Here is a 12,250-nt window from a genome sequence, read left to right as displayed (position 1 = left end):
AATCCATTAATGTGGGGCAGGAAGAATTTCTTGAAATATATCCCCTTAATTTGTATCATTCCAATTCTGTTAAACCTTCAACTCCTCCACTTCCACAACCCATAATAATTACAGATGAAATTTATGGTGATTTTAGTATTACTACATATCTTGATGTAATACCAGGTACATATTAAAAAAATGCAATTTTTATATAAAGAAATAACTTGTAGGATACTGTATAAATAAGAATTTTAAAAGGAAAGATTCATAACAAAATAAAAATTAAAAAATTTGTATTAATATTATTCATATTTAAAAAAAAAAATTCATTAGATAGTATACATGAATATATATTTCGGAAAATGTTGAGAAAAGGACGTTTTCCACCTGAATCTTTAAAGCTTGAATTTATTGCCACAAATTCGATTGAGAATGAAAGGAAATCGTCGCCAAAACAAACTAAAAGATCTACTCGACAGAACCAAATTAAAAAAAATGAGAAGGAAAATCAAAAACACAGAATAGATACATATGAGATATGTTTACCCGCCGAAGCCTTGTTTTCTGGTAATTTTTACATTTTATACGTAGTTTATAATTTATAATTGTTAGATTTATTTTCCAGCAGATTAAAGGCTCTATAATGTAGGAACTAAACGTAATTTATGTACTTATATACGTAATTAATGCTATTAATATATTAAATTTTATGGCTAAGAAAGAAAAAAAATTTTCTCCCCGGCGGGGAATCGAACCCCGGTCTCCCGCGTGACAGGCGGGGATACTGACCACTATACTACCGAGGACCTTGCGATTATACTTCATTTAAATTATAATTCTTTTACTGACTAATATACTGATGAAAATTTTTATAATTTTGTACTTTTCGAAAATATCTATATTATAAAAATCACTTAGTATCACTTAGTGCACACATAAATTTACGAAATTCTTCTTACAAAGTATATATCTATCTATCTATCTATTTATATATATATATATGTCGGAGATAGAAGGACAGCGGGATTTCCCGTCCGGAATGTTGGGAAAAACCCTAATACCCTAGTCCAGACTAATAAAATATCTTGCTTTTGCAATCTCGCGACTTGATCCGCGACCGTATTTTTATTTGGTTCTCGCGAAAATCTACCAATCATCTATCTGAACCATCTTTCGTCTTCACGAGTAACATAGGGCTCGCGAACGGCGAATTACTAGGCCTTATGATAGTTGGCTCTAATTAATTCGCTTATTCTCTCCCTCGCAAGAGGGTGCACGGGCCATATTTGGTTTGCACGTCGTGCTGCTTCGTTACACCTGCTCTAAGATCCTCAGCTTTTCGATGTGTACTTGCGATACTGACCACTCTTCTGAAAACGAATGTTTATTGTACCGTTGATTTATTAGGTCTAAAATGACTAATTATAAGTTAACTGTACATAAAATTCGTATATTAACTTATATTTTATATAATAGAATATAAGAAATGCATTTATACATGAGGTAGTTATTTTTGTCTTTGATTTGTAGTTTGCACAATACTTTGAAGTATATCCAAATAGAATATGAAATAACTTATTTTTAAAATAAAATAGGATTATAAAAAAAAAGAAAGTATGAGCAAAAGTTAGAAACTCCCCGTCGGGGAATCGAACCCCGGTCTCCCGCGTGACAGGCGGGGATACTGACCACTGTACTAACGAGGATTTTTACGTCTCGCGTCCTTATTTTTCGAGAATATATAGCGTAACTTAGTATGCGTATTTTATTTAGTTATTTATTAATAATATGTAGCGTAGTTTTCTTTTTAACAATCATTCGTACGGCCGACATCTTTTTATGTCACGCCGGTGCGAGTCACTTTGATCTATCTTAAATAGGTTGTAATTATATTTCCAATTATTGTTCACATAGTTTACGTTAATTCTATAAAGAATTGCTTTTTCGTTTGCTTGTTTCGTAATGTGATACGTATTGTCTTTGCTGTAAATGTAACCTTGACTATCTAAATAGATGAAAATTCCTGGTAGAATATATTTAGAGAACCACGCTCATTATTGTAAATTTTTTATTGCTTATTATATTTCTATTATGCGTGATTTTTATATATATATTGTAATTATAGATACTATATTTATCGTATGTAATCTAATGTAAAATTAATGTTTAGTAAAATTTAATTTAATATACAATGCATTTACAGTTTTTGAACGTCTTCATTGATGACTTTATGGAGAATATTCCTTCTCTGCGCCCTGTGGAATCATTCGATCCCTCTGATTCACGACACAGTGTAGTAATTTGTGACACCCTCAAATGTCTGCCACTTACTCTTATAAAGTTCCATAATACTGAAAACAAAAGACTGTTTCAACTTTTGGCTTCGTTTAAAGCGTTTAAAGTTTCACGTTCTTTTACACTTACACTGATAATTTTTCACGTTATAACTATTTGATTCATTTTTCGTCTAATTTTTATAATCTATAATTGTATTACATATTAAATATTATCATGTTTTGGCTGGAATCCTTGTCCTTTTATGGGCAAATTTGAACATAAATTCAACTACGAAGTTCTAGCATAACTGTTGTGTTTTTCCTTACAATTATTTTACTAGAAAGATGTTTCACCTTCTTCTCTCCTGTGATCAGATTTATTTAAAGTCAATCCAATGTCTGGTTTCTCGTCATTATCGTTATCCCTAAAATTTCTACTATCTTTTTCCAAATAACTTCAAGTCGCTGTTTAATTATATATATATACATGTATTGTTATTCGTATACATATGTACTTACTTTTACTGGTCACATGCAGCATATTTGTAAGTTCTTATTGTAATTGTTCGACAGTGAAATTTTTTGCATTACACATCGACGCTTAAAATCACCAATATGCAATTTACAATTTATATAATTTGTTATATAGAAAAAACCCTACTTATCACCAAATTAAAATATAAAAATAATATTCAGTTTCCAGAATATCATAGAGAATTAAATATTATGCTATTTAAAATACCTATGATCTATAATTGTATCTTCGGTATATTGAAATCTTTCGGTAATTGATAATCTTTCGGTAAATTGAAATAATAATTTTACACTAGTTCCGAATAAAAGATAATAACAATTTTATTTTCAGATATGGGTACAATTACTAGTTACAACCGAACACCACAACTACCATGTATTTCATCGATCTTGATATACGCACAGTGTCAAAATATTTTAACAAACAAGCAATTACGCATGAATTTGAATCCTATATCGATCAAATTGGAACAGTTATCGAATTTCCCGGCCAATATAGTGATTGAAAACGGTTTCAAGTGTATATATATGAAAATTCTTTTCGTAGATCATACGATTGTCACACCATGCTATATTCCAAATAGAATCATGTATTTCGAATTTGTTAAGTGCTTCCTCTGTGAGGAATTTCAACCGAAAGAATTGGTTAATTTTCTTACAACAAAATTTCTTACTGTCCAGGTGATTAGAATCTTGTATAGAATGTAGAATATATGTATAATGAGCGAAATAATTTAAGAACGTATCAACTTTTGTAATTAGGTAATTGGCGTACGAATTATTGAACCCTCAATTTCTGACCGACCTGACCATGATAAATCGGTATCAAAATCATCTAAAGCAGTCACGAAAGAGGAATTTTTACTAGGAATTGCTAAATTTGATGTATCTGATCTTTTGAGAGGATTTTGGGAAGTAAAATTGACAAATGACTTGATTCATCCTTGCAACATATTTGCTACCAATATTGACTATACAGATGATGAGAGAAAGAAAATTTTGTGGAAGAATTCACCTCTTACTTCAGATACTTTTACATCGTACAGTACATCGATGAAAATTAAAATTCGTGCAACGTGTGATTTGCGAATAATTCAAAAGAAGATCATTCGACATGAAAATATATTCAACAGAATATTTTTCAATTTGAACGATTTGAAATTAGCTAATGACATTTTGAAAGATGTATCTCTTCATAATTCCAACTTACTGACCATTTACGAATCTTCAATAGAAGACAATAATTTAAAAGTAAAATTTTGAAGTATAATTGTAGTTTGATTTTCTTACCACTCTTTATATATTCTTCTATTGTCATACATACTTATCAGTTTTAGTTAGTTGATATGATTTTTTGATGTTATTTATGATACAGACACAGGGTATGTTGAAGCATATTTTAACGGGTTTCGCTATAGAAAATTGTGAAAAATCCTACATTTTTTTGGAAGGCTTGTCAAACGGATACTTGTTAAAAATTTGGGAAAAGGTAAAGAAACTCCCAATTCAACATAAATGCATTTATTATAATAGCAGTTATGTATTTTTTACACGACTTTATGAAGATTTCATACTTTTAGGCGGAATTATTCATATTAAATTGAGGTAAACTAAAAAAAATTAACGTATGCTTGTTTATGAAATTATTTCGAAAATTTTATGTTACTTTCGTATTTGATTATCTTTCTTTAATTTACTTTTCATTCAGAATTTTTATGAGGTAATACATAAATTTTCACTACATTATATTAAACACGTTTATTTTGTTTAAAGCGAATCCTTAGAAATGCAACTTCGCAAGTGCATTTTATATATTGGTAAAACGAAAGCAACAATTCAGTCAAATGTTATAAGGAAATTAGGATTGATGAATCTATCATTAACGATGAAATCTTTACATCAAACACATCTATTCCCAGAACCAGATGATATAAAAGCTTTTATTAATGATATTCGAAAAATATGTTCCACAAAATACATTCGTAAAAATATGGTGTAAATTACTAATAATTATAACAATTATGAATGTAGGACTTAAAATTTGAAATTTGAATTGTTGTGATAACAAAACAGCACAAATTTTATTAAAATAACAATACAAATATCTACTTAATCTATTTAGAAAAAAGAACAGAAATTGTATTAAAGGATGAATATGAAATATTGCTCGAAATTATTTTTGATTACAATTTGTAATTATGAACGTACATAGGTATATATTTAAATAAATGCATTCAACAGCACATTACTATAGTTATGATTATGCCGGTTACCTAATAACAACGGACTTTGTTATGTTAATACATGATTTTCTTTTTGTCATAATGATTTAGCAATAAATATGAAAAATTAAATTGTAAACGTTATACAATTATGTTAATATTATGTGATTTTAAAACAAATTGCATCAGATATCCTGTATTGATTGCTATTGAAATATGTATGTAACACGCAGAGTACAAATTCTACAGCTGTTAATATATCAGTCATGTTAAATAACAATTCAATTTTTACTTAAATACTTTTATAATATTTATCTTATTCAGAAAATTTAAACATAAAATTACACGAATCTTGCAAATCAACCTTTAAGGTACTGTAAAACACGTGTTCTCTTCAATAAATAACCTATATGTACTTTTGGTTCAATTAACAGATATTAAAACGAAATTTTTCGGATAAGCAATTAATGCTGTATTGTGTTAAAATTAATTATCATATATTTTTATAAATAAAATTAACAAACATTTTTACTTTTAGATCATGCTCGTCCAGAAAGGAATTCAGAAAATTGATGTATACAGATAATAATTAAAGTTTACATTTTATATTGCACATTGATTTATCAGTTTTCTTATATTAGAAGCAGAAATTTTAGTACTTTATTTTACTTAATTTCAAAAATTTAACTTTCATAAAGGTATACTAGTTTTTACTAATAACATTGAAAATAACAATTTCATGAATTAAAAAAAAAAGTATTTTCTTAATCTGTTGTTTTAACAATCTTTACGTATTTGTTACTAGTTTACAATACAAACATTCAGCATTAAATATTGTTAGAAATATAAAAATTTTTCGGTAATATTTTACCTATATAAATATTAAATTAGAGCAAAATATAATTCATTATATGTATGATAGATTGATATTAATTTTTTAACACATATATGCATATTATTCTTAATATTTTGCTTATTACATTTGTTTCATATAGGTAAAATGGTTTCTCAAATATTTGATGAATTTCCAAAAGGAATGCAATTAGTTAATTCAGATGATGAATCTCAGACTCATATACCAACTAATAAACAAGTTGGTGGTACTAATAAAGTACAAATGAAAAAACAGCTTGGCCTTTTAGAAGGAGTTGCAATTATTTTAGGAATTATATGTGGTTCAGGTATGAATTTATTGTGATTTATATATTATAGCACGTTCCAAATATCTAATAATTTTCTAAAATTAATTTCTTATATCTTTGTCTAATTTGTAGTTACAAAACTTTACAAACTATAACTATAAATTTTTAATAGAATTAATTATTCTGCTCGTAGGTATTTTCATTTCTCCAAAAGGTGTAATCATAGAAGTAGGAAGTGTTGGAGTTTCTTTAATTGTTTGGGTTTTATGCGGTTTACTTTCCATGGTGGGAGCATTATGCTATGCTGAATTGGGTACTTGCATACCTCGTAGTGGTGGAGATTATGCTTATATTTATGAGGCTTTTGGTGATTTACCTGCTTTTCTATATTTATGGGCAGCTAACTTAATTTTTGTGTAAGTTACATGCATAAAATTTTATCATTGTTATTTATTGCCACAGGGGGAGTGGAGAAGAAATAATGTTATTTCTGCAATTTCAGACCAACTACAAATGCTATCATGGGATTAACTTTTGCTGAATATGTTTTAAAACCATTTTTTCCCAATTGTTCTATTCCAGATAATAGCGTACGTCTACTGGCAGCAGTTACTATTTGTAAGATGTTTTTCTTTGCACATAAAATGCAGCTATTTTTTTCTTCAGTCATATCATATCATTCATTTATACTATAGGCTTTTTGCTAAATTTTTAATTCTAATTTTATTTAATCATTCATAGATATTTGTAGCTCTGTATCATCATTATCTTTGCTCAAAGAATATTGTTTCTATAATATTTTTATGAAGCAATATGATTGATTTATCATTTCTATAATTTCAATGTTTTAACAGGTTTACTTACATTCGCAAATTGTTATGATGTTAAAGAAACATCTAAAATGCAAAATGTATTCATATTTGCTAAAGTTGGTGCATTAATAATTATAATTATTGCTGGGTTGGTTTGGATAATGTTAGGTAAGTATAATTTTAATATACGGCTAGGTATTAGTATTATTAAATCTTCAAAAAGGAACCAAACAGAATATAAATTTTTTTATTATGGACTCAATTTAAATAACTTTGCTCTTCTTAAAATTCTTCTTTTAATAATTAGCTATATGTATGTATTAATAATTTGTTTCAGGACATACAGAAAATTTTGAAAATGCCTTTGAAAATACAATCACGGATCCTAGCAAAATCGCAGTTGCCTTTTGTTCTGGTATATTTTCATATTCTGGATGGAATTACTTAAATTTTATGACTGAAGAATTGAAAGATCCTTATGTGTATGTAGTATAAAGTAACATAGGATCATTTTTTTTTGCAATAGTGAATAAATAATTTTATTTTACAGAAATTTACCACGAGCTATATACATATCACTACCTTTAGTTACTTTCATTTATGTGTTGGCAAATGTAGCTTATTTATCAGTTTTAACACCAACTGCAATGATTGCCTCTCATGCAATTGCTGTGGTTAGTATTATTTTCTATATGGTGATTTTATTGAAAAGATGTATAATTTAACTATTGAGACAAATTTTTGTTAGACTTTTGGAGATCAACTTCTTGGTGTGATGGCATGGACAATACCTGTAATGGTAGCTATATGTGCATTTGGAGGATTAAGTGTTCATATTATGACATCGTCTCGAATGTGTTTTGTTGGTGCTAGGAACGGACATTTTCCTTCAATGTTAAGTCATATTAATATTTCGAGATTTACACCTACACCGGCCTTAGTTTTTCTTGTATGTATATACAGGGTGGTTAGTAACTGGTGATTCGATACTCGTTCAACCTGTTTGATGCTTCAATTATGAAGTTACTTTATCTTATATATACAGGGTGGTTGGTAACTGGTGGCACAGGCGGAAAGGGGGTGATTCTACGCGAAAAAAGAAGTCGAAAATATAGAATAAAAATTTTCTTTTTTTAATTTTTTTTTTTAATTTTTCCATCGAGATAACGATCTACAGTGAGATCCGTTATAACGTACCGCACGCATACCGAACGAAAATTCAAAGTCGATTTTCTCGAAAACAAAGCCTCAAACGAAAAATTTTTATTCTATATCACGTAGAATCACCCCCTTCCCGCTTAGCTTTCCACCAGTTACCAACCACCCTGTATATGAAATATATATTGTATTACATATTCCAAATTAATGTTCATTGAAATATAAATATTTCCTTTTTTATTTTTAGTGTATATTATCTTTAGTAATGCTGTGCACAAGTGATATTTTTGTATTGATTACATACTGCAGCATAGTCGAATCATTTTTTATAATGTTATCAGTATCTGGTGTTTTATGGCTTCGTTATAAACAGCCCAATATGAGTCGACCCATTAAAGTAAGTAATTAGATATTAGGTTGTCAAAAAAGTTTCTTTCGTTTTATAAAGAAATAATGGATGCACAACATTTTTCGTTTTATATTATTTTATCGAATTACGTATAATCCATTTATTATTTTATCGAATTACGTATAAATTACGTATAATCCATTTTGTTCTATCAAAATAAAGATCACAACGTTCGACAGATTAGGATTCATATTTGATAAAGATGCGTTATTGTAAAAGACGTGTCTGCAAAAGAAAGATACTTTTCGGACAACCTAATAGATAGATATTACTTCAAACGCTCCGGAAATATTTTGATTAAAATTATAAATATATTTTTTAGATGCCTTTATGGATTCCTATCACGTTTGTATGCATATGTGCATTTTTAGTATTTTTTCCTTCCTACCAAAGACCATACGAAGTTGGAATAGGTGCCTTAATAACTTTATCTGGAATTCCAGCTTATTTTATTGGTGTTAGATGGAAAAATAAGCCACTATGGTTTCAACAACTTATTCGTACGTAATATCCATATAATATATTTATCATGTTATAAATCTTCCACAGACACATTTTTAATTATAATGTAATGTTAACTTTCTTGCATTTCAATAATTTTATGACATTTGCTTTTACAGTTGAAATTACTTATACCGTTCAAAAATTATTCATATCTGCCACCGAGGAACGGGATCATTGATTTACATAGTACGAATATTAAAACAGTTTGGTGTTGCATTGAATTTTGATATTTTGCTTTAATATACATGGTACTAATTTGCATATTGCTAACACCACATAACTGTGTTCTTGGTAAACAGAAGTTTACAGTGTATATGTAAGATAAACGCGAAATTGCTCTCTAGAGTGTAAGATTAATTGTTTATATGTGTTATTTACATTGTATAACCAAAAATTATTATTTATTTTGAGAAAATCTTAACCATTTTAATCTCTTACATATAGAATGATAATTTTGGTCTTCTAATAATCGCATAGTATTATATGCGAATATTGCTACAAAATCTATCTAGGAATGATGATCTATTTTTACGAGTATTAATATACATATTTTCTAATCTTTATTTAATAAATTAAAAAAATAAACATTATTTGTATGAGTTAATCATTAAATTTAAATAATTGTGTTGAAGATATTAAGCATATTATTATTACACTGCAATGTATAGCAATGTAAACATACATGTTAAGATTTTATTAAATAATTTTAAAGTAATAATAATATGATATTTTTCAATACTTTCAAAGTAAAATATGATGTATAATAATATTAATCATAGCTTCCATGATACAGATAATCCACAATAAAAAGTTTGATCAAAGTTTTTATAGTATTGTGATAAAATAATTTCAAAAATAAATTATATAGATAAAAGCTGATATCATTGTTTTTAATTGGAATTAGTAAAAAAAATAATATGACAATAAAATTTTCTGTTTGTTAGAGAAGGACAAAATTTCAACACATTCAAATACATATATTCTAATTTTGTATCTCCTGTCGTTTATCTGTTTAAATATTCATTAAATACATGAAATAACAACTTATTAGTAAATAATATACATTCATGCACATTAATTTTCTATTACATACATTAATGAAACTGATATTTTTGCTGTCTTGTAATGAGCTTTAAATACATTGTTGTTTATTATATTTATTTACATAATCAAAAAATTCATATAAGCAACGTCTTAGTAGAATATGCTTCTTTTGTTTAACAATGATTTAAAATTTAAATAATACCAGATGTCTGCACAGAACAAGATTTATACACACATTGTATAAAGAAATTGAAAAATTGGTAAATTTTTGAGATGTAAATAATGGAATGTTATACATATTTCTATTTTTTTTATGTAATCTATAATGTCAGAACAGCCATTACATACAGATATTAACAAATACCAAAGAGGTCGTCAAATCTTTTTTATACACAGATTAATGTATATCTTCTGGATTAAACATTCCCTGTAAAGTAAAATTAGAATATCTAATTAATTGATAAATTTAAAGTAGGTATGGTAAGTGGTTTATATGGATATTGTTTTTAACATAAAACAAAATTTTTGCAATAAAATACTATTTATAGATCAATTTATTGATCTATAGTTAGACTATTTATAGAATAAAATACTATTTATAAATAATCAAATATATAATTACAAAGTTATAGCAAATTGATAGTTTCTCTTTAAATAAGTTTACTTTATGTATAATGTTAAAATACATATATTTTTTCATAATATTAGTATAAAAATAAAATATTACGATCATTATCCATAATTATATACAGTGTATAAAGAATTGATAAAAAATAAATAAATGTGATGATTATTTTTATACTAATAATTATAAGTACTACAATCTTACCTTAGCACGCCTTAAAATAGAATCCTTACTGGCATCATATGGATGGTCTTTACTTGGAATTTCTAATACTGAAGGTATGGGTTGTGTGTGGCTATCAATTACGTGACGAATCATTTCAGCAACCTTAAAAATACATTATCAAAGATATATCAATATAATCATGTTATTTAATAATAATTTACTAATAAATATGACTTTGGTTGAATATTATATACAACAAAATTTTAATTCAAAGCATAGATAATCTTATTAATAAATTGTATTTATTAAAACTTTATTTTTCAAAGAATATTTTTTCTTATTCTTTATTTTATATAAAGAGTATATAAAAATATTACTCCTATTTACATTATTAAAATACACCATATTTATTTTTTAGAATCTTATTGTTATTTTAAAGATAGATATAATACTTACATTTTGATTTATAAGTATAATATCAATATCATCTCGTTTAATGAAACGTTTAAACGTATCTTCTATGTCACTTACAGCTGTATCTGTAAAGAAATATGTAAATGCTACAGATTTAAGAAACTTTTAAATAATAACAATTCGTTTGATAAACATTTTAATACGAAGTATAGAATATTTGAGTACAATATTTGAATACAAGCACAGAAAAATATAGATTTCCATATTTGATTTTTTAAAATTGAAATTTGGTTACATACATACTTTTATCTACGACCATAAAATTGGGTTGTCGATGTTTATTAATTTCACCAACCCCGCCCAAAAGAAATCCAACACAAGTATCCTAAAAATGAAACTTTTATATATATACTTTGGATATGAAATAAACTTAAATATACGTTTCAATTACCTCGTCTCCGATCACAGCAAGAAGTTTCCCTTTCCCCGCTGAATGTAAAGCCATTATTATCGATAAATGAAGAATACCAGAGCAAATTTAAAAGAATAATTGTTAATTTAACAAATCTTGACGATACATCAGCTGACAAGTCACACCTACGTGCTTAAGCTATGTACTAGAATATCACGTGTCAAACTTGTCCAATCGAAATAGTACAGTAAATGGAAGGGAGGGAGGAGATAAGTACTGATCAACTTTAAAAACAGCAAATTCTGAAATAGGCTGGCATTTGGCATACTATATACCTACATATGTACGTACCAGTGTAGCCAGATATCCACCGTTCCTTTATCTTTCCTACGTTATCGATCGAAAAAGGATGTAAATGTAATACATGATAGTAGATAGTATGCACTGAAAGATAATTTCTAAACGTGCAAACTTATAAGATACTGTTTTACATATATCAAACTTTTCTACTTATCAAGCTAAGTTTTCAGTAAAATGGTTCTTTTTACCAT

At 27.2% G+C, this 12,250-nt stretch overlaps 3 protein-coding genes and 2 non-coding genes across 10 annotated transcripts; 2 read left to right on the top strand and 3 right to left on the bottom strand.

The window, feature by feature from the left end:
- Nucleotides 1-716: 716 nt before the first annotated feature.
- Nucleotides 717-788, bottom strand: TRNAD-GUC. Its single transcript has one exon. It is a non-coding gene; the product is annotated as a tRNA-Asp (tRNA).
- An 828-nt stretch (nt 789-1,616) lies between these two features.
- On the bottom strand, nt 1,617-1,688 carry TRNAD-GUC. The gene has a single exon. It is a non-coding gene; the product is annotated as a tRNA-Asp (tRNA).
- A 1,405-nt stretch (nt 1,689-3,093) lies between these two features.
- Nucleotides 3,094-4,392, top strand: LOC112212057. The gene is made up of 2 exons (XM_024364604.2): nt 3,094-3,473; nt 3,555-4,392. The coding sequence occupies exons 1-2, from the start codon at nt 3,126-3,128 to the stop codon at nt 4,053-4,055; spliced, it is 849 nt and encodes a 282-aa protein (XP_024220372.1). The 5' UTR covers nt 3,094-3,125; the 3' UTR covers nt 4,056-4,392.
- An 822-nt stretch (nt 4,393-5,214) lies between these two features.
- Nucleotides 5,215-9,777, top strand: LOC100748036 (Y+L amino acid transporter 2). Of its 5 annotated transcripts, none has more exons than XM_012394933.2 (12): nt 5,215-5,385; nt 5,553-5,712; nt 6,010-6,195; nt 6,350-6,572; nt 6,659-6,774; nt 7,011-7,136; nt 7,306-7,450; nt 7,519-7,642; nt 7,717-7,917; nt 8,374-8,523; nt 8,858-9,035; nt 9,156-9,233. In XM_012394933.2, the coding sequence occupies exons 3-12, from the start codon at nt 6,015-6,017 to the stop codon at nt 9,215-9,217; spliced, it is 1,506 nt and encodes a 501-aa protein (XP_012250356.1). In that variant the 5' UTR covers nt 5,215-5,385; nt 5,553-5,712; nt 6,010-6,014; the 3' UTR covers nt 9,218-9,233. The 5 variants fall into 5 exon arrangements, with proteins under 5 accessions (XP_012250356.1, XP_003486293.1, XP_012250355.1 ...); XM_012394932.3 differs by lacking the exon at nt 5,215-5,385 and adding an exon at nt 5,391-5,486; XM_033318644.1 differs by lacking the exon at nt 5,215-5,385 and adding an exon at nt 5,406-5,486 and having other exon boundaries at nt 5,553-5,588.
- A 399-nt stretch (nt 9,778-10,176) lies between these two features.
- Nucleotides 10,177-12,166, bottom strand: LOC100743774 (V-type proton ATPase subunit F). 2 transcript variants are annotated; one of them, XM_012394937.3, is made up of 6 exons: nt 11,889-12,030; nt 11,739-11,798; nt 11,591-11,672; nt 11,330-11,412; nt 10,913-11,035; nt 10,177-10,510 (listed from the first exon to the last, which is right to left on the bottom strand). In XM_012394937.3, exons 2-6 carry the CDS (start codon nt 11,790-11,792, stop codon nt 10,481-10,483), a joined length of 372 nt encoding a protein of 123 aa, XP_012250360.1. In that variant the 5' UTR covers nt 11,793-11,798; nt 11,889-12,030; the 3' UTR covers nt 10,177-10,480. The 2 variants fall into 2 exon arrangements, with proteins under 2 accessions (XP_012250360.1, XP_012250361.1); XM_012394938.3 differs by lacking the exon at nt 11,889-12,030 and adding an exon at nt 12,039-12,166 and having other exon boundaries at nt 10,180-10,510.
- Between the last annotated feature and the right edge of the window lie 84 nt (nt 12,167-12,250).

Source organism: Bombus impatiens, unplaced genomic scaffold (genome assembly GCF_000188095.3).
Source record: "Bombus impatiens unplaced genomic scaffold, BIMP_2.2 scf_0102, whole genome shotgun sequence".
Taxonomy (NCBI): Eukaryota; Metazoa; Arthropoda; class Insecta; order Hymenoptera; family Apidae; genus Bombus; species Bombus impatiens.
This window is presented reverse-complemented; position numbering and strand designations above follow the sequence as displayed.